The sequence below is a fragment of the Trachemys scripta genome, chromosome 1, assembly GCF_013100865.1.
Source record: "Trachemys scripta elegans isolate TJP31775 chromosome 1, CAS_Tse_1.0, whole genome shotgun sequence".
Classification (NCBI taxonomy): domain Eukaryota; kingdom Metazoa; phylum Chordata; order Testudines; family Emydidae; genus Trachemys; species Trachemys scripta.
Genome location: NC_048298.1, coordinates 28,997,562 through 29,020,021, shown reverse-complemented (window position 1 = coordinate 29,020,021; position 22,460 = coordinate 28,997,562). Strand labels below are relative to the sequence as shown.

Sequence of the window (22,460 nt, the reverse complement as noted above, 5' to 3'; positions counted from 1 at the left end):
CTCTAATAAGTCTCCGAGAAATCTCGGAGAAATCTCAGTTTGCACTTGCTCAGAGGTTTACAACCTGCCAAATTTGGGAGAATACTCGGGAGGACAGCAAAAGGCACCCCAGATTTATCTTTTATCAGGTGTAAAGTACTTGGAGGCACCAAATTGCTGCAGAAAAGACAGATAGGCTATGAACATCAGAATAGGTAAGATTAAGTAATAAGAAATTAGATATAAAAGCAAGAGGAGCAGGCAGAAACAAAATATTTTCTAAAGTTACACTCTATAATAAAAATATATAGAAAACTACTAGAACTCGCAATACATGTCCCTATCATACATCTCAGAATGGAAAAACAAACAAGTCTCTTGTTATCTCAAACATACCTATTTCCTGAGTTCCCTATCCAATAAAGGCCTAAAGCACTTGCCCCCAAAACAAGGACCAATAAAGAACGGACTACTATTTGAATTAGCTTGTCTAACACGGCTGCTACTCTGAAACTTGTCTGAGATGGTTCACCCTTTCCTTGCTAGATAAGCAACCACTAGAAATATCTTAGATTCCACTAGTTCCACTCCTGCATGACATCACCACTCAGGAGGCATGTTCCTGTCCCCGCCTGTTTATGCAGAAAATGGTCTCTATTTAGTGTATTTTTAAAGGATTTTTACTACTCTGCAAGCACCCAGCTAAACTGATAAAATGAGCTAACTGCCTGTTTGAATCAGAACCATATTTTGGGATACCAGATCTCTGAACTGCCATCATCCCCAGAGCACGTGTGTGCAGTTAATCAAGAAGAGACTAAAATGTCTAAAAGGTGAGCAGCTCCTGTGTGTGGAGGCAAGATGAATCCATGGTTACTCCAGAAAGGATCACAGAAGTCCATTCACAAATGCAGGCTTTACTTGCACGGACACCAAGCCAGTGAGGCTTGGAGATACTCCATTACTGTATGCAATGCAAGGCTATGTATGACTTCTGAACACTATGACCCCAGAGTCTACTGAGCTGGTATAATGTGGAAATGTGCCATGAGTGTAACAGATACTGGTATGGCGATTAGGCCCACCATCCACAACATCAGCAGATCATCTGCTGGAGCCAGCAGATGATCTGCTTCATTCATAAAAGCTAATCCCAACCTAAAGTAGGAAGGCTTGGAATTGAACGTCAATAGTGAGTTTATTCCCCCTGTATAATCCAGTGGACTAGAACACTCCTAGGCACAACTCAACTAAAAAAAAAAACCACACACACACACACCCCTACCTTACCTCCTATTGTGCATATCTGTAGATCTTAAGGAAGAAATCTATTGAGTTTCTGTATCCTACCTACTTTTTGTCTACCTGTAGAAACAATTGTGGGGAAACAGAACAGGGGGGCCTTTTTTTTTTAAATAGCCAGAGCTGTGAATCTGAAGGCCCCGAAATGAACCCTAACAGAGGACTGTTATGCTGACTGCCTTTACAAAAAGTAGTACAGGCCAGGGCCTGAACAAGACTGAACTGCACAGTTCTCTGCCAAATTCGGTCAAGGGTCATGACCAGAGGAGGGAGGGGGGAGGAAGTAACAGTGGTAAAGGCTTCGGCAACCTAATAACCGCAAGTTTATGAAATATAATAACCGCTTGTATGAAGAAATTGCTTTTGCAAATGCCAACTTCTCCTGTGATTCCAGCTATCTGCAAAATTAGCCAATCATAGATCTTCTTTTAGTGTCCCCTGATAAACCCCCCCCTTAACCCTTCACCGAAAACCCTCAGAAAATAATATGTGCCTTGCCAAAAAATGTACTCAAACTGGTGCCAAGTACCACCCCTGGGGAAAACTACCAAACGCCCCTCTACCCAAATAAACGCCCAGCTCTTGGGAAATAATGAGGAGGATACTGGGTGGAGGGGCTGACCCCAACCCCAATTTCTTAACTCATGATGTATTGTTTGTACTTTGCTTGCGGTTTAATGAAATAAAAACCCGCCTGCGAGCGGTCCTCGGGGTGTCAGTCTTAGGACTGCACCCCCGTGCACTGGTATGTATGTCAATAAACTGGTCCAATAAAAGGATATTACCTCGCTCGGCTTGTCTCTCTATTCCCAAGGTTGCATTTTACATTTTTTCTTTTGCCATATAAAAAGAGAGATCTCAAATCCACGATTGGTCAGAACTCACATCTCCGTCAGGAAGTAACTGGAACAAAAGCCTCTCTCTCGCTTTTGTTCAGTGGCACAAACTCAATGGCATAGTAGCGTGATTTCCTGATGCAACTTAAAATTCTTTATCAACTGGGGAATTTGATAGAATTTCTCTGAAGCAAGTTTTTCAGTGCCCCTGTGTCCAAGGTGATTAGGGGCCATCAGAGATAAAAATCTTACTCTCTCATCAACTGGAAGGTCTCCAAAAGTAGATCTTGATAGGTTCCAGACCAAGCAGCAACCTTTTACAAATGTGGAAATTTTTATTGCCTATGAAAATAAAGCCTAGACCCCTTTCACTTCCGCAGAGAAGGAGGCAGCATACACAGTAAAATCTGTGTTATCCTGCACTTTACCAACCATAAAGCTGTAGGGTAGGCCCACTGCTTAGTGAAGAGGGAGAAACAGTAACAGGAAACTTGGAAATGACAGAGATGCTTAATGACTTCTTTGTTTCGGTCTTCACCGAGAAGTCTGAAGGAATGCCTAACATAGTGAATACTAATGGGAAGGGGGTAGGTTTAGCGGATAAAATAAAAAAAGAACAAGTTAAAAATCACTTAGAAAAGTTAGATGCCTGCAAGTCACCCGGGCCTGATGAAATGCATCCTAGAATACTCAAGGAGCTAATAGAGGAGGTATCTGAGCCTCTAGCTATTATCATTATGTAAGCGGGGGAATGGTCCCGCTATTGTGGGGAACTTTCCTGGCTTCTGCACTACCCCGGTGAAGAGGGCTAGCGAAAGGATCCGAGTCCTCGCTCCCACTTCCTTTACCCAGAGGCCTCCCTGCCCTTGAGGACTTCCCTTCCACTCTCCTGTCTGGCAGAGTCCTCATAAACCCCGACAAGGCTGGGCCCAGGATTCCTGGGGGGCTCGACCCCCAACCCTGCGGTGGTCACCCAGGACAGGGGCTAGGGTGTCCCCACTCCGGGGTACTCTCTCTGCACTGGGCACCTTCCTGACCCACTGATCATTTCATACAATTTAAAGCAAATACAAGTTGTTTAATTAACAATTAATTTTAAAAAAAGAATAAGGAAAAATGGGAAAGGTTAGAGGAAAACACATCACCCTGCTCTGTGGCAGGGAACATTACAACCAGTGTCTCTGGAACGTCAGGGCAGTTCAATCTGTTCCTTGTAGGTCCCAGGCCTGCTTCTCAGGCCCTGTCTGTGCTGCAGAGACGCTGTGGATTGGACACTTGCTCTGGCGGTGGCCACACGCTCTCAGGCTCTAGGTGGCAGGACCCTTTTTTCCAGCGTCGCCCCTGCCCAGTCGGGGTTATGATCCCCCTGCAAGTCTGGCCTGCAAGGCCTCTTGGCTGAGGCGTCTCCCTGTGCTGGGCCCACTGCCCAGGGTCCCCCTCACTCTCCCCAGCTGCTCACCGCACTCGGACTGCACACGGCTCCGGACTGCCCCAGCCCCAGCTCCGGACTGCTCCAGCCTCAGCTCCAGCTCCGGCTCCACTCTGCCTCAGCACGGCTGCTGCTGCTGCTCTGCCTTCAGCTCCCTGGGCTGCTTCTCTGGCCTCTCTGGCTCTGGTTGCTGCAGCTCTGCTCCCAGGACAGCTCTGCTCTGCAGGCTGCTTCTGTGACTCTGCTCCCAGCTCTGACCTGCTTCCTGGCTGCTTGTCTGGCCCCTCTGGCTCTGGTTGCTACAGCTCTGGTCCCAGGGCAGGTCTGCTCTCTCCGGGCTGTGCTCTGGCTTTTGGGGCTGCAACTCTGCTTCCAGCAGCTTAGCTCGGGCCCCTGCCCTCTCCTTAGCTCGGCCCCACTCTGTCTGACTCAGGACATTCCAGTTTCCACGGAGGACGGGACCCACCCTGGCCTCCTGACTCTCTGATTAGCCTGCCCGCCCTGTCAATCAGGCTGATCTGGAGCATTGGCCTCTCCCCATTGCCCCTGGGGACTGTCAGTCTCAGGCTCCTGATTTGCCATCGACCCTTCCCCTTTCAGTGCTGGGAGCTAGCCAACCAAAACACCCCACTGAATGTTAGTAAGGGGGCAACAGTCCCCTTACATTTGGAAAGTCATGGGAGACGGGAGAGATTCCAGAAGACTGGAAAAGGGCAAATATAGTGCCCATCTATAAAAAGGGAAATAAAAACAACCCAGGTAACTACAGACCAGTTAGTTTAACTTCTGTGCCAGGGAAGATAATGGAGCAAGTAATTAAGGAAATCATCTGCAAACACTTGGAAGGTGGTAAGGTGATAGGGAACAGCCAGCATGGATTTGTGAAGAACAAATCATGTCAAACCAATCTGATAGCTTTCTTTGATAGGATAACGAGCCTTGTGGATAAGGGTGAAGCGGTGGATGTGGTATACCTAGACTTTAGTAAGGCATTTGATACGGTCTCGCATGATATTCTTATCGATAAACTAGGCAAATACAATTTAGATGGGGCTACTATAAGGTGGGTGCATAACTGGCTGGATAACCGTACTCAGAGAGTTGTTATTAATGGTTCCCAATCCTGCTGGAAAGGCGTAACGAGTGGGGTACCGCAGGGGTCTGTTTTGGGACCGGCTCTGTTCAATATCTTCATCAACGACTTAGATGTTGGCATAGAAAGTACGCTTATTAAGTTTGCGGATGATACCAAACTGGGAGGGGTTGCAACTACTTTGGAGGACAGGGTCATAATTCAAAATGATCTGGACAAATTGGAGAAATGGTCTGAGTTAAACAGGATGAAGTTTAACAAAGACAAATGCAAACTGCTCCACTTAGGAAGGAAAAATCAATTTCACACATACAGAATAGGAAAAGACTGTCTAGGTAGGAGTACGGCAGAAAGGGATCTAGGGGTTATAGTGGACCACAAGCTAAATATGAGTCAACAGTGTGATGCTGTTGCAAAAAAAAGCAAACATGATTCTGGGATGTATTAACAGGTGTGTTGTGAGCAAGACACGAGAAGTCATTCTTCCGCTCTACTCTGCTCTGGTTAGGCCTCAGCTGGAGTATTGTGTCCAGTTCTGGGCGTCGCATTTTAAAAAAGATGTGGAGAAATTGGAAAGGGTCCAAAGAAGAGCAACAAGAATGATTAAAGGTCTTGAGAACATGACCTATGAAGGAAGGCTGAAAGAATTGGGTTTGTTTACTTTGGAAAAGAGAAGACTGAGAGGGGACATGATAGCAGTTTTCAGGTATCTAAAAGGGTGTCATAAGAAGGAGGGAGAGAACTTGTTCACCTTAGCCTCTAAGGATAGAACCAGAAACAATGGGTTTAAACTGCAGCAAGGGAGGTCTAGGTTGGACATTAGGAAAAAGTTCCTAACTGTCAGGGTGGTTAAACACTGGAACAAATTGCCTAGGGAGGTTGTGGAATCTCCGTCTCTGGAGATATTTAAGAATAGGTTAGATAAATGTCTACCAGGGATGGTCTAGACAGTATTTGGTCCTGCCATGCGGGCAGGGGACTGGACTCGATGACCTCTCGAGGTCCCTTCCAGTCCTATAATCTATGAATCTATGAATCTGTAGAAACTGGCATTTCTGATATCTCCATTAAAAGTCCGGCTGGCACGGGGCCGCCAGGTTCCCTACCTGGCTGAGCATGGCTCCCCGCAAGCAGCGGCATGTTCCTGCTGCTCCTAGGCAGAGGCATGGCCACAGAGCGCCCTGCGCTGCCCCTACCCAACCCCGGGTGCTGGCTACACAGCTCCCATTAGCCAGGCACCGCGGCCAATGGGAGCTGCAGGGGCTGCGCTTGTGGGCGGAGGCAGCACGCAGAGCCACCTGGCCATGCCTCCGCCTAGGAGCAGCAGGGACATGTTGCCACTTGCAGGAAGCCACCTGAGCAAGTGCTGTCCGGATCCAGCATCCCACAACTCTGTGCTCCGACCCGCCTCCCGCACCCAAACTCCCTCCCAGAACCCACGCCCTGCACCCCCCTCCTTCGCCCTAACCCCCAGCCCTGAGCCTCCTCCTGCACCCAAATTCCCTCCCTCAGTAAGTATAATAGTTAACAGGAATTTCTGACTAACCGGCACCCTCCATTCCCCCAATACGTCAGATAACAAAGCTTTTCCTGTACTAAGAATCCAGTCACTGCTGCAAAAGGTTGCCTCCATTAATAAGCAACTTCTTGTGCTGAACTACTACATAACTGCCTGAACCCTACAAACACGTGTGTCTACAGACATCAGTACTGGACACAGTTACCTTTACTGTTGTATCCCCAACATCAAAGCATGACACTACTGGATATCTGGCTGATGCCACACACTTTTTTTTTTTTTTTTTTTAAGTTTATCTTTGCAGAGACAACTGACAATGAGAGACCTTTTTTCTGCAGCTCAAATTGGTAGTTGCATATGGAGAGGTATCTTCCAAATTCAACAAGAAGAATCAGCTCCCTAGTCAACAAGATGAAGCTCTCCTAGGAGTTGATGCCTTGATGGGATAACAGAAACTAACACTTAACTAACAATAGGGTAACTATACACAGAGATAAAGTAAAGTAGCTAGGGAGTAATGGAGCACTTGCGAGCAAGAGACCACTGTTCCAACAACCTGGCGGTAAGAAGGAACAGGGGGGGGGGGGGGGGGTCGGGCCGGCAGGGTCATATATAGAGCACCATATCGGCACCACTCCAGGGGGCTCCACAGCCAGCCCGAAGGGGAGCTGCTAGGGAAAAATTTCCAACATCCGTGCACGTGGCGTGCGCACACACATAACTGGAATTGATATGAGCAAGCACTCGAAGAAGAACTATTGAACTATCGAAGATAAGAGAGGCGCTGCTGTCGTTCCGACTCAAGCCAAAGGCAGAAGAGAAGGAACTAGGGGACGGTTGACTGTGCACACTAGGTAACTGCTCAGAGCACTGTAAGATGGCTGACGCATGGGCACGGCCAACCAGGCACTGCTACTACAAATCTCCGATTACAAACACAGAGTGCCAACACACCTAAGGTGGAGCACCCACAGGGACACGCCTTGAAGAAGAAGAATTAGTACCATTATACAAGGCACAGGTGAGACCTCATTTGGAATAGTGTGTGCAATTCTGGTCTCCCACATTTAAGAAAGATGAATTCAAACTGGAACAGGTGCAGAGAAGGGCTACTCGGACAATCCGAGGAACGGAAAACCTAGTTTATAAGAGAAGACAAACAGCTTGACCTGTTTAGCCTAACCAAAAGAAGGCTGAGGGGAGATACGATTGCTCTTTATAAATATATCAGAGGGATAAATACCAGGGAGGAAGAGGAGCTATTTAAGTTAAGCATCAATGCGGACACAAGAACAAATGGATACAAACTGGCCATCAACAAATTTAGGCTCAAAATTAGGTAAAGGTTTCTACCCATTACAGGAGTGAATTTCTGGAACAGCCTTCCCAGGGAGCAGGGGAGTAGGCAAAAAACCTAACTGGGTTCAAGACTGAACTTGATAAGTTTATGGAGCAGATGGTATGATGAGACTGCCTACAAAGGAAGGTGGCCCATCAACGACTGCTTTTAGCAAATATCCCCAAATTGCCAGAGATGGGATACCGGATGAGGAGGACTCTGAGTTACTACACAGAATTCTTTCCCAGGTGTCTGCCTGGTGAATATTGCCCACATGCTCAGGGTCTAAGTGATCACCATATTTAAGGACGGGAAGGAATTTTTCCCTGGGTCAGGTTGGCAGAGACACTGCAACATGGGGCATGGGTCACTTGCAGAGTTAAACTAGTGTAAATGGTGAATTCTATATAACTTGAAGTCTTTAAACCATGATTTGAGGACTTCAGTAACTCAGCCAGAGGTTAGGGGTCTATTACAGGAGTGGGTGGGTGAGGTTCTATGATCTGCAATGTGCAGGTCAGACTAGATCAGCATTTCTCAAATGTGGCTACCATGGCCGCATGTGGCCACCAGGGGCTTTTCTTGCAGCCACAGCCTCCTGGGCAGTGACGGGGTGTGTGGGGGGAAGAGGGGTCTTGACCACAAAAGTTGGAGGAGCAGACAGCTGGTGTGAGTTCCCCACCTTCCCAGGGGTGGTGGGGCTCAGGCTTCCGGCTTCAGCCCTGGTGTGGCAGGTGGCAGGCTCTGGCCACGGGCTCTGACCGTGGGGCTTTGGGCTCCGGGCTTTAGCTGCATAGTGGCAGTCTCCACTCCCAGGCCACTGGGCTTCAGGCTCTGGCCGCTGAGCTTCAGGCTCACACACACCCCTGGCTCCTGCTGTGGCCTCAGTCCATCACCCCATCATCCTTGGCCCTCACTGCCTCCCATCTCCCCATCCAAGGCTTATATTTGCCCCCCCAGCTTGCCAGGGCTGAGTAAGTCTGCTGTGAAAAAAGTGATATTTGCATGTTTGTTCATATCACTTTTCACTGCCTCCCAGCTAGCTTACAAGCCTCTGCTGTGAAAAGTGATATTAAACATACAAATATCACTTTTCACAGCAGAACCAGACTTCCTAGCTAGCAAGTCTTAAAAACAAAACAAAACAAAACAAAAAAAACCACACACAAAACAAACAAAAGAAACAACAACAAAGACAAGAACATGCAAAGCACCTTGTGTTTCTATTCTGTTTAGGTCCAGTAAAGAATAGAGACAACTGTATGTTATTATTATTATTGAGTCTGAAAAAACATCCCAACATAAATAAGTTACTAAGACTGGACATGTATATGCACATATGTATTTGTTTTTCCTAAAGTTAATTAAATATTTTAGGAAAAATTGTCAAAGCGGCCACCAGCAAGAGTTGGTGGCCTCAGTGTACGGCCACCAAAAAATCTGTTGTGAGAACCCCAGGATTAGATGATCACGATGGTCTCTTCTGACTTTACAGTCTATGAGTAGAAAGTGTCCATTCTGGACCAAAGCCAAGAATTTCAGGCCAAGGACAATCCTGCCAAGATCACGTTCAGGGACATGGTTCTCTGCACAGCTGCATTCTTACATTAGTCTAGGAGTTGTCTATTGTCGTTCACATCTGCTCTTTGAGGGCTTACAACCAAGATGCCACATTGCCCAGTGACCCAAGGCATATTGATTTATCAACACAAATGTAAATGGCATTTCTCATCTTTTGACTCTAGATTTAAGATTAATTCTATTCATTAGGAGCATTAGCAGAAAAAGGAGATTTTAAAAAGGTTTCTATATGGTTTGCATAGCAGCCTGGAAAAAAAGAGGTGAAAAGAATACATTTAAAAAACAACAACTATGTTCTGCATTTATTACTTCCCAGCAAATAAACAAACAAAACAAACCAACCTTAAATCTTCTTCAAAAGGGACTAGATAGCTCAAGAAACTGGTAATAGGATATAGAACCTTTACATTCTATGTCACTCATCGAAAACGTGGTTCACATCAGTAGTAACAAAGTTATTAGCTAATGACTATTCAGTAGCTTATGTGAAATGAGTTCAGTAGTCTCAGTTCACTTCCTAACATACAACTGTCTACATGACAGAAACCATATTCACAATTACACTATGTTAAGTCTCTGCTGAGGGGAAAAGAACTGAATGGACTTAGAGGCTGAAATACCCTTGAGGTTTACTTGACTTCTTTACGCTGCAGTTTATCCAGTGCAACAAATAAACATAATAAAATATTTTTTACTTACTTGGATCAGATTTTGAAAATGTGTCTCTGTCCAAAAGGTTTCTGTTAAAGAAAGACAGATAAATGATACTGCTACTAAAATAGAGAAAGAACATCTTAAAGAAAACAATGATAATTTCTTTCTGATTGAAAGCTTCTACAATGCATACATGATTAAAATAGTTTATTTAAGGAACATAAGGGGACACAGTTGGCTCTCCTCCATCTCTTATGCATATTAGAATTACTCAGAGCTAGTATTCTGCCAATCTCAAACTTCACACTTTTCAGTTTGTCACACAATTCTGATGCATGTAAACTGTGGGTTGTAGACTCAACTACCACACAGGGGAAAGAGGCAGAACATTCAATCATTAAACATATATTTTTAAATTTAATGTCCCACAGGAACTGAAATAACTTTAAGCTGTCATGGTACTTTGCGAGTTTATTATTTCAGCTAAAAATAAACCCCCCAAAATTTAGAACAAATCTTTCACGTTGGGTAGACCTCTACCTAAACCAAACTTCTAGGCTCAACCTAATTTTTCAAGGCTAAAACAGTCTTTTAGCACTGGATCCCTCTAGTAAAGTGTTCTCTGTACAAGCTCTCATTTCATTACACTTGGTATCTTACCTACAAATGTGGTAATTGTGTAACTATACAGTTCACTATTGTTAACAAACTATCATTAATGCAAACTAGGAAACTTTTAGTTTGTACCCGCAGCGTCCATATGGGAAGTTACAGAGCAGCACTTTGGTGCACACTGATTTTCACATCCCCTAGTCCCAATTGTTGGGCAGTGTAGAAATACCAGTTCCTCTTTACCTATGCTACGTCAATCAGTCAATCTTAATACTGCTCTACTGTTTCTTCTTTCAGGTTAAATAATTACATAGTTCTTCTAGTGTTGTATTTTGGCTGAAGTAACCAGTAAAAATTAAAATGGATTTTTTATTTTTGAGTAACAATCCTCCTCTTTCCTGTCTCTTATCCTAAACTCCCTCCAGTATTAGGCTTTGTAATGACATTTGGTCATTCTTTATTTATTCCATTAGGATTAAAAAGAACACTATCCACATATGTGTATTCAGATTGTAATTTCAGACATAATTACCATGCTGGATCAGATGAGTGGCCCATCAAAATTTAATACCCCATATTTGACAATATCCAATACCAGCTGCTTCAGAAAAAGTTACAAGAAACTCTGTAATAACAATTATGGAGAAATCTGCCCCCCCCAGGGAAAGTTTCCTCCTAACTAACAGTTTATACATGTCAAGACAAACTATAGGAAAATGGCGTTAAGGTTGGGAGTACGTATCAGTAAATAAAGTAAAATACATTACAGGTGTTTCAATTATCTCAAAAATCAAGTGTTATAAATCCCCCAAATTCACAATCAAATATAAAATAAATCCAAACATGTTGGGGTATGGAAATGCTTAATCAGGATACCAAACAACCTTGGCTCTCCACTGTAGTAATGTTGTGCAATAGCTTTATGATTATGGCATTTTAGGTTTGTGGGCAGAGTTAAGGTCATCCGTTTCTATGCCATTCATTATTTTCACCATATCTCCTCTTTTCATCTCAATTTTCTCAACTCATCTCTGAGCCGCTTCTACCCAAAGTTCAATGAATAGAAGATTGTTGGGGACAGAATAGATCTGGACAAGGAGAAGAAGTCTGGAGATAAATGTGAGAAGGGAGGGACACAAAGTAGAAACAAAAGTGAAACTGTTTGAGCTGCATATTCCAGAAGTCTTGAGGTCTGAGTGTAGCCTTCATTGATTTGAGATCTCCCATACCATTCTCTCACTAGAAGGGAAAACCTATAATGGCAGTAGGCCGTAAAAGAGACCCAGTTTGGGAATAAGAACCATTCAAGAAATATATGTTTGCTGATGATGTTTTAAAGAAAGTCACACCAGTGAAGTGGTGGCAGTCACTTAAAACTTGGATTCGGAGACTGTTGAAGTGATAATCTCACTTTTAACAGCAGTAGCTTCTTCTGCCGGTGTAGAAAGAATATTTTCTTCCTTTGGACTAATTCATTCCAAATTGAGAAATGGTTTCGGTCCAGAAAAAAAAAAAAAAAAAAAAACACACAGGAAAGCTTGTTCTTTTCCAGATTATGAACAAACAGGAAAAAGAAAGTGAAGACGACCAAGTTAACTGCAAAAGCCAATATTTTAAGTTTCCCATGTTGACCTGGCTGACATAGTCCATTTAATTTTTGTTTTTAAATTTCATTTAACTATTTTAGTTAAACAATTTTAACAAAAACAAACCTGATTTTAAAAAACTTGAATGTTTAACTAAATTCAAAAATTTATATGCTTGTTTTGTTAAAATATTATATGTTTGCTGTTAAAGAAAAAAAATCCAGAATACATAATGTTGTTGTATTAGTTAACTAAAACAATTTAAATGTCTGTCTGGTGATGTTCTCCTCCTAATACAGCATGGCAAGAAAATTCTCCAAATATTAATGATTAACCTGTTGAATTGGAGATAGTTCACCTCCCAATGACTTCATAAATATCTGCTTCAATTACCCCTTTGCTAAATGAAATAACCAAACAATCATTCATTTTCTTATATAGCTGTACAACTAATCTGAAAAGTTTCCAAAATAAATCACTTTAAAAATGTATAGTGTGTACCTTCTAAAAATGAAACCTATATCTCTGAGTTGTGAAGAATATGTATTAAGGTTATAACAACCAACAAGAATGCACTGTTATGTAGAAATCCATGATTAACTCAAGTCTTCCTGACTAGTGAGTTAAATCAACTTGATTTAAATCAAATCCACCCGTTTTTTCCCCCATCATCATCATCTGATAGGACTACATCATCTGTTTCTCCTCTTCCGCCACCAGAAAACAAATATTTATTGAACAATTCTGCCTTTTCGTTATTTACTATTCTACAATTCCCATCTAGTAATGGGCCAACAAAATTCTTCCCAATACAATTTACAAACCCCTTCTTATTGTCCTTTACTCTGCTGGCCATAGATTGATCATGTCTACCCGACTGGACCACACAGACAAAAATAGGTGGAGCATCACATCTTCAACTGGTATAGAGATCACCCTGGGGCTTAAGGATGAGACGAGTGCCCAGACACCTGCATCAGGCAGCAATGCACAAATCTAGAGACAGAAGCTTAGGCACCTAGGGAACTTTTACAGCAGAAATCTAGCCGCAGAGTGAATTTAAGCACCTAAAGAGTTCTGTGGCAGCTTAGCAAGGGCTTTTACAGATCACAGCAGCACCTATTTCTGAGGTTTAGGAGCCTAAGTCCCATTGTGGATCTGGGACCTTAGGCACATTAATGTTGCTAATTTAGATCAGGGGTAGGGAACCTTTTTTCTATCAGGGGCCATTGATCCACGGGGGTGGGGAGAAAAAATCAGTCGTGGACCACAAAGTCCCATGGGGCGGGGGGGAGAAGGTGGAGGCTTGGAGCTTCCCCTCGGCTCCAGGGTTGGGCCAAAAGGGTTCAGGGTGGAGGAGGGGGCTCTGGGCTGGGATTGGGGTGCAGGAGAGGGGTCCGGGCTGGGGCCAAGGGGTTTGGTGTGCGGGAGCGGGCTCAGGGCTTTTTGATCTTTGGGTCCTCTGGAGAATGCCTCTCAAGGGGATCAAAATCTCTCACCTTTGACTGAACCTGACTAAGAACAAGAAAGAGGAGTCAATCGTCAGGTCAGAAGAGAACTTGATGGCCTTAACCTGGCATAATCTCATATAGAGATACTTTAATGATTGACTTCTTTTCAGGCTTGGAGCATATGGAGAAATGTGTGGGGGTGAAATCTACAGATTTCTCAAAAGATGAGCCTTTTCTATGGCTCATCTTGAGGGGGATCCTGAACGGGAGGTTAAGTTGCTGGCTCAAGTAGCTTGAGAGAAATGAATTAATCCAATGAAGACCTCTAAGCCTTCACTAGGGAATAACTGATCTGAATCTTCTGATTCACAGTATTTAAGAGGGAGGAAAGTTCTCCATCAACTGAGGACTAGAGTGAATATTTGTTTAATTCAGACAATCCTCAAAAGAGAAGTGTCATTTGTATTGCAGGTTGGGAAGAAGTATCATGTTTATGGCCCAAAATGATGAAAATACTGAAAGGGAGAAGAAGAGAACCATCCACAATGGTTGGAGTAGGATACAGGGTCAGGAGGACAGGGAGAACATCTGTATGGTTTGGATGTATGAGGTGCCAGCAGAAGAAAAAATGGGGTGGGTCAAAGGCATCTGAATAAAAGTTTTCTTGTTCTGTATAAGAGTAGTAATATAAAGCAGAAAGAACTATCTTAGTTATGCCATGCATAACTAGTGTACATTCATTCTTAGTGAAAGAAATTATGAACTTCACTGTAGTGTGACCTTAGTCAAACCAATAAAATAAAAACTGCTTACTTCCCAAAATTGCTCAGCTATTAGCATCATACCACATTTAGCCTAAAACCTGAAGATATCACACTTGATTAAATCAGACTAATATTCACTAATCCAGTCAGTTGCTGTAGCTAAGTATAAAATAAAAATCACTGATCCCTATATTGTTTTATGTGGTTTAAGGGTAATTTATAAATTATGCATGGCCGAATTAAAAAACTGACCTAGAGTATAAAGGTAACATTTGTTTTAGCCTGTTCAAGTTTACTCTAAAATTTAGAGTTTAGAAAAAAGCAATGAGAAACAATACATAGTAACTTCATCTCTGAAGACTACAGTTTTCCTCCTGTAACCTCACACACGACTTAAAATCCATTCATTCGTAGCAAGTGAGAGCCCTCATCTTCTGCAGAATCTCAGATTTCATTAAATATTAACCATCAGCTAAATATGGTGGTGCCATTTTCCCCATTGTCAATTTTCAGACTAGACACTTTAATACTCTTTGCTCACTAAACACGGATCAACAGGGGAAGAATCCTTCCCTTGTGTTTTGACAGAGGACTTACTGAGCATGAACTAGAAAATTATTTCTAAGGGCCTCCTTGTTATTGCGTAGAATCAGACTCAGCCTTGAGTTCTATGGCCTGTAGTATACAGAAGGTCAGATTAGAAGATTACAAATGGTCCTTTCTGATCTTGGGATCTATGAAAGAGGGCAACTGTATAATGATTCTAGTTTCCCCATCAGAAAAGGTAGTGGTGACATCCCCCAGGACAGAGGTCTCAACCTTTTCCTTTCGGAGTCTCCCCCCGCCCAAAAATGCTATAAAAATGCTATAAAAACTCCACGGCCCACCTGTGCCACAATAACTGATTTTCTGCATATCAAAGCCGGGGCCAGCATTAGGAGGTAGCAAGCAGGGCAACTGCCTGGGGCCCTGCACAAAGCTACATTGCTTAGGCTTTGGCTTTGGCTTCAGCCCTGGGTGGTAGGGCTCAGGACCCCAGACTTCAGCCTCATGCGCTGGGATTCAGCTTTGTGCCTTGGGCCCCAGCGAGTCTAATGCTGGCCTTGCTTGGCAGCCCCCCTGAAACCTGCTCATGGCCCCTCAGGGGGCCCCAGACTCCTGGTTGAGAATCACTGCCCCAGGTACAAGGACTTTTGAAAAGCTGTGTCCTTTTAATTCTCCAGACTAGGGTTTCCTCTTACACTGCTCTGCTGGTGAAAAACAGCCTCTCCAGGCCCTGCTCACACAGCCATTAGCATATAAAGGTACACCCAGCAAAGTTACATGGATGCTCTCCCAGCCACTCATGAACTAATACAGGGGAACACCTCCATATCCCTCAGTCGCAGCACTGTACCCCAGAAACATGTGCCTTGTATTGTCCAGTTCCCTCACTGTGCAGTGCAAGCTCATTAATTAGTTCATCATTCCATCGAAGGGTAAAGAATATGTAACAGCCTTTGTTAACCTGAATAGAGATTCCCCAAACACATCAATCAAAACATATTAGTTTAGATAATCTAGTTCTGTTCTTTTATCTAAAGATAGCTTTTAAGTGATAAGTGATACAGGCATAAAAGGTTAGATTTGGTTACAAGAGAAATAAAATGATAAAAATCGTAATCTAATTCCTAAGTTTCACCAAGCTAAGTAAAATCTGAAGCAAGCAACTTTCTCACCTCACCAGATGCTGCAGGCAGTTCACAATTTATACTAACCAGAAAACCTTCCAGTTAAGACTCTCTTCCACAGTTCAATAATGCTACTCTTTGTCTTTCAAACAATCTTACTTCCAGGTGTTGAGATGAGATGAGTGAGGTAATTTGTGTGTTGGGGTATAAAAAGGGAAAACTCCTCCTCATGCTGGAAAAAATCCTTGCTGTGTCAAGGGGTTAGGCAGTTCCATTGCCTATGTGCCCCTGCAATCAGTCCTTCATATGAACTGCAAATTCTTGCTTGCATCTTCTGTGTACATGAGTTGACAGTCAAGGCCTTTATTACTTCTGAGGTACTAGTCAGTGGGCATTTCCCAGACTCACAATATGTTTCAGTAACAAACCTATAGCAAAATCTCATAACTCCATATACAGTGTTGAGGAACAAGTTTTAACAGGACAACAATGTTAAGCAAATTATGACTTTTCAGATGATACCTCACAAGGCATACTTTGTACAAAGTATATCATAACCATATAAAAATTGTGAATATGGCGATTACAGGGTGTAATTTTGAGGTACAGCATGTTACGGTAGTACACTGGCTGTGAAGGCTAGACAGCTAGCCAATGGATTAGACATTTTAAAATGTTAATATTAAAACAGAGAGACAAGAGGGGTGAGGTAATATCTTTTACTGGACCAACCTCTGTTGGTGAGAGACAAGCTTTCAAGCTTCACAGAGCTCTTCTTCAGGTCTGGGAAACTTATCCAGTGTCACAGCTAAATACAAGGTGGAACAGATTGTTTAGTGTAAGTACTTCACTTTAAATGGACTCTCACTATATGTGTTAAGTGGCCCGTTAACACCCCTCCAGTCTTAGGTCCGGTCTATACTACAGACCAACTTCACTATAACTACATCTCTCAAGGATGTGAAAAATCCACACCCCTGAGAGACACAAGCTACGTCTACATTACAGATCTTACAGCAGCACAGCTGTACTGTTGTAAGGTCTCCCATGTAGCCAGTCTATGCTGGCAGGAGAGAGCTGTCCTGCTGGCATAATTAAATCACCCCCAATGAACAGCAGAGGCTATGTTGGCATGAGAATATCTCCCGTCAATATAGTGCTGTCATAAATCCAGGGTGTCAAGTGGGCTGTAGTCCACGAAAGCTTATGCTCTAATAAATTTGTTAGTCTCTAAGGTGCCACAAGTACTCCTGTTCTTTATTCAGTCCATGATTTTTAAAGTCTACCAAACTTATGAATTTAAGCTCCCAGGCTTGTCTTTTGAAAGTGATATGTGGGTTTCCTTTTGAGGATGAGGACTGAGAGATCAGACATAGTGATCACTTTGTGAAAAGTGTTCACCCACAGGAGATGTGGTGTTTGATTTTTATCATTTTCCTTTGTGGGTTCATTTGAGAAAGTAGTGATGGTGTGGTTTCAGCCATATTGCGGCATTTAGTGCACTGGATGAGGTACACCACATATTGCGATAGGCATGTGTCAGATCCATGGACCTGGATCATTGTAGAAATGGAGATATGTTGCAGTGCAATAATGCCTATTTGCAGCTCGAAAGTACTTGTCATTTTCCCCAGTAGCTAAAGAAACTGTCTCTGTTCATCAGGAGGTGAAGTAGATGAAGCACCAATCTGTATGCTCCTCCAAAGGGGACTTGTATGGTTCCTCAGAAAGAGTCTTGCTCCAGTCCGCATATATAAGAGGATCTACATGCAGATCTGAGTGATCTGGTGCTGGTAAGGTTGCATCAGCATCAAGTGAGGAATAGATGCTGGTGAGGGCATACATGCTGAAGGGAGTTGATGGTGCTAGAATGGATATTGGTGGGAGTAGCAAGGTGAAGAATTCACTCCCAGTACAAGACACAGGACATTACCATTTTGAGCCAGTGATAGAACACAGCACTGAGGTTCAAACAGCAAAATCCCATCTCGGGCCCTGTATCACAGGATCACAGCACAGTGGTTGGTTTCAGAACTCTCAGTGGGCCCACTGGAGTATCAAGCTGTAGGCACTGAGAAACTAGATGAGCCTGGAATTCCAAATCTCTCCACACCTTCACTCCCTGTGGTGGAAGGGAAAGGCATATGCTCGGTTACTGTGCAAGTCCCACCCGCACAAAAGGTCACTGCACATGGGCATTAGTGTCCAGTATGATTGCCAGGCAGAAGGTGCATGAGAGAGAGGTGCCAGCTGGCAAAGTGTTTACTATTTTGGATCAGCAACTCGTATCAGGCCTGACAATCTCACTACACCTAACACATTGCTTTCATGATATTTTTACACAAATAGTGTACTACGACAATACTGTTGGGATCCAATACTGTTGTTATAGCAAATGAACAATCAAAACAAAATGATAAACTGCTAGAGTAAGTTAATGAAGTCACCTTGGATAAAGGTGTTAGCTAAATTAATTATTAATAAAATAATACTACATGCCTCCCGTATTCTGTGTTCATTCATTGAAGAACAATACAAAATAACACAAATCTCAAATTGAAACGGAACAGTCAAATATAAAAATTTAGATGCACAAATTTTCAGTTTTGTTTCAATTAAAAAAAAATAAACTCCAAACATTGATTTAAGTCTCAGTTCTAAACAAATTCATCAATTTGCCAGTTTCTATGGCAATACCATTATCATGCCACCTTACTTCTGCAGCTGCTGCTCTCTGGCCACCCAGCTCTAAAGGCAGCAGCCCATCAGCAACAGCGAGGAGGTAAAGGTAGCCAGTGACGGGTTTACAATGGCTCCATGGAGCCGAGCCTATGCTCAGAAGGGGCCCCGGCCTGCTCCACTTGCACTGCGCCCTGAGACCCCGCTGGCTCCCCCCACCCACAACTTGCTCCTCTCGACCTGCCCGCCAACTGGCAGAGGTCTCTCCTCTGCCTCCTGGCCCCACCCCCTGCTCCTCTCAGCCCCCTGGCCGGACCCCAGTGCACCTCCGGCTTTGGGCAGTCTCTGCTTTCTACCACCTGTGGGGCCCCGCCTGCCTCCCCGGAGCTGAGCCACCAGGGACTGGTGCAGAAGCCTGGCCAGTCTCAGGTCAGGTGGCGGAAGTGGGGCAAGAAGACAATGTGGGGGGCTTGGCTGGGCCCCTCCAGACAAGTGTGTCTTGAGGGAGCCTGGCCAGGGCAGGATCTAGTCCGGTTGATCACGCCACTCCCAAGGGGCCGGAACAATTCCCCGCCCTGGGACCAGCCCTGGCTGTGCTGCCGGCTCAGCCCAGCAGTCACCTCCCAGCAGGCTGGTGAATGCGACCAAGAGGCAGGGTGTGGGGGAGTGGGTCTCTTGGGGGTCAGGGCAGGGCTGTGAAGGGGCAGGGAAGATGTGTGTGTTGGGTCACTAGGCAATGGGGGGTTCTGTGGGTGGAACCTGGGCAGTTGTGGTGGGGCTGTGGGCAGGGGTGGTGTTGTGCAGGGCGCTGTGCATTTGTGGGTAGGTCTGGGGGGGGGCGCTGGGCATAGGGGATTGGGGGGGGGGCTATGGCCACAGGGAGTCAGGGGGTGTTAATTGGGAGGTGGGGAGCTATGTGGTGTGGCATGGGCCTGCCCCCGAGGGGAAGGGGCATGCTGGCAGCACAGGGCCAGGCAGGCCACTGTGCATCTGGCAACTGCCGGTTTGTAAATAGTGCTTTGGCACTGGGCAGAGCGGGGCCGCCCTTGCCATGCCAGGCCGCATTGCCTCTGGCTGGCCCCTCGCTCTGGGGACTGACCTCCCCACACCATGCTCCATTGCCTCCATGGGGGCCCACAAATATGTCTGGCGCCAGGCCCATAACAGGTTAATCCGTCCCTGTGCATGGTATTGCCCCACTGCAGGGCTCTACCCCTACCGCTTTTCCCCCCTCATTTTTCTGACTCATTTTTCCACACCCTCAGCTATGCGTCCTTGGCGGCTGCCCTGCTTGCCAGGTCCTGATTATGGCCCTGAGTACTGTACTATAGTTGGGATCCAGGGACTAGGGTTGTTATAGCTGAAGGTTCGTAATAATGAAGGACGTTACAGCAATCATGTACTGTATTGTAAGGTATCAAATGAAAGCCGGTGACACACTGGTCACCATAATCATTGTGAGATGCATGTACGGATGGTGTGTGAGGAGTGGTGTATTCCTACTAAAAATATGCTTTAAACTATGTAACCTGGCAGAGTTGACTGACAAGTTCTCTGCTAGATGGATGATTTAAAGATTTTTTTTTTTTTTTTTTTTTTGGAAAAAATTATAAATTTAATTTTTTTTTCCCTTTTTAAAAAACCTGTTTAAAATGAAATCTGAATGCAATATAAACTATGTTAAGATTTAAACTTAATGTCTTAAAACATTTACATATAAAATATGTTGAATCCATGAACCTCTACCAAAAACTGAGTTAAAAGCTGCTTTTCTTTCTAATCTGAAAGAAATCAGGGAGGTGAGAATCTAACTTCTTGAGGTTAAGCTTTATAAATATGGCACAATAGGTCATGTACTGTATTAAAGCTCTGATCCTGGGGAGACCCAAGGCCTGTTCTACTGTGTACAGGAGACTGGCAAAGTTACCACAGGCATTGGGATCTGGCCGCTGACTCCAGAAGACATCATCATCATGCAGCTCATCAGATTCATCCACAGAGTCCACCAAAGTGGTCTCAAACGGCTATTGTATAGCTATTCCCTACCTGAACTCTAATTTGCCCAGTTCTCAAATAAGGAGTATTTACGATTCCACCCATCATAGAAACTTACTCTCCAGCCCATGTATCTAAAACATTTAAGGTTGTTTTGTTTAATAAAAATAAATTTCATATGCTGTTGTGTGTTTAAGTTCCAGTTACCATCCTAATATAGCTGGACACAAAGCATGAGCAAAAAGTGAATTATCTAGTAAATAAGCAACATACAGTAACTCCTCGCTTAACACTGTAGTTATGTTCCTGAAAAATGTGACTTTAAGCAAAACGATGTTAAGTGAATCCAATTTCCCCAGAAGAATGTAAATAGGGGGGGTTAGGTTCCAGGGAAATTTTTTTCACCAGACATATCTATAGATATAGATAGATATACACACACAGTATAAGTTTTAAACAAACAATTTAATACTGTACACAGCAATGATGATTGTGAAGCTTGTTTGAGGTGGTGGAGTTAGAGGATGGAAGAGAGTAGGATGTTTCCCAGGGAATGCCTTACTGTAAATGATGAACTAGCACTCGGCTGAGCCCTCAAGGGTTAACACATTGTTTAACACATTGTTGTTAATCTAGGCCTGGTCTACATGGGGGGGGGGGGAAAAGAGGAGAGAAATTGATCTAAGTTACGCAACTTCAGCTACGTGAATAACATAGCTGAAGTTGACGTACTTAGATCTACTCACCGCGGTGTCTTCACTGCAGTGAGTCGACTGCTGCCACTCCCCCATCGACTATGCCTGTGCCTCTCGAGGTGGTGGAGTACAGGAGTTGACAGGAGAGCACTCGGGGGGGGGGCGGGAGGGTCGATTTATCACGTCTAGACTAGATGCGATAAATCGAAACCTGCTGGACCAATGGCTGCCCGCCGATCTGGCAGGTAGTGTAGACATACCTGTAGCCTCACACTCTACAAGGCAGGACAAATGGAGGGAGGGGAGACAGCACGGCAGAGAGAGAAACACACCCTGTTTGAGCGAGAGAGAGATGCACATTGCCCCTTTAAGTACGCTGACACCACTCTAAGTACGTTGCCTTTTTACGTAGATCAGGAAGTTGAGACAGCAGCTGCACCAAGCAAGCTCCCTCCGTCCTGAGCCCTGTCATGTCCCCACCCTGATCTATATGGAGAAGGAGTAAGCGGGGGTCAGGGGGACACCCTGACATTAGCTCCTCTCTTCCCCCAACCCCCCCACACAGCAAGCAGGAGGCTCCCGGGAGCAGCTCCAAGGCAGAGGGCAGGAGCAGCACATGGCAGTGGGGGGAGGGACAGCTGAACTGCAGGCAATTGGTAGCCTGCTGGGCGGCTGCCGCACAGGGAACTTAGGGGAGCGGATAGGGGGGCTGCCTGTCCACCCTGGTTCAAAGCCCCCACCAGCTAGCTCCAACAGGCTGCTCTTCCTGCAAGCACTGGACAAAGCAGGTGGCTGCCAAACAAGGTTATAAGGGAGCATTGCGCAACTTAAACGAGCATGTTCTCTAATTGATCAGCAACGTAACAACGAAACGTTAACCGGGATGACTTTAATGAGGAGTTACTGTATTTTCCAACATGCTTAAAAAGGTACAATTAAAAGAATCTGAAATTAAGCTAAATAAATTACTTAAATGAATGTATATTGTTATAGTGTGCTCTCCTAGATGGAGAAAAGATATACCAAATCTAGTATAAAAGTTCTATTTAGCTGCAACCATTAAAGCTGTTTTAATGGTTATATCAACTGAGAAAAAAATACCTTTCTTTAGAAAAAAACTGATTAAAATCAATTATTTAAATAGAGCAAAGTGTGGGGTAGGCCCCCCTAGGAGGGTGTGGAGGAATGTCCAGGGGGACATGGCAGGGCCCAGGCCAGCCTCACAGGAGCAGGGAGGGAACACCACCCAGCCCCTCCTTGGCCTCAGCTCCTGGCC

The 22,460-nt window shown here is 44.4% G+C and overlaps 1 protein-coding gene across 3 annotated transcripts in view; it reads right to left on the bottom strand.

Annotated features, from left to right (window-relative positions):
- Nucleotides 1–22,460, bottom strand: part of CPNE8 (copine 8) — a 263,816-nt gene that overhangs the window by 230,558 nt on the left and 10,798 nt on the right. For all 3 annotated transcript variants that reach the window (XM_034766934.1, XM_034766921.1, XM_034766915.1), the window contains exon 2: nucleotides 9,778–9,818. In XM_034766934.1, coding sequence (XP_034622825.1) covers nucleotides 9,778–9,818 — 41 coding nt within the window. The remainder of the gene's footprint in view (nucleotides 1–9,777; nucleotides 9,819–22,460) is intronic.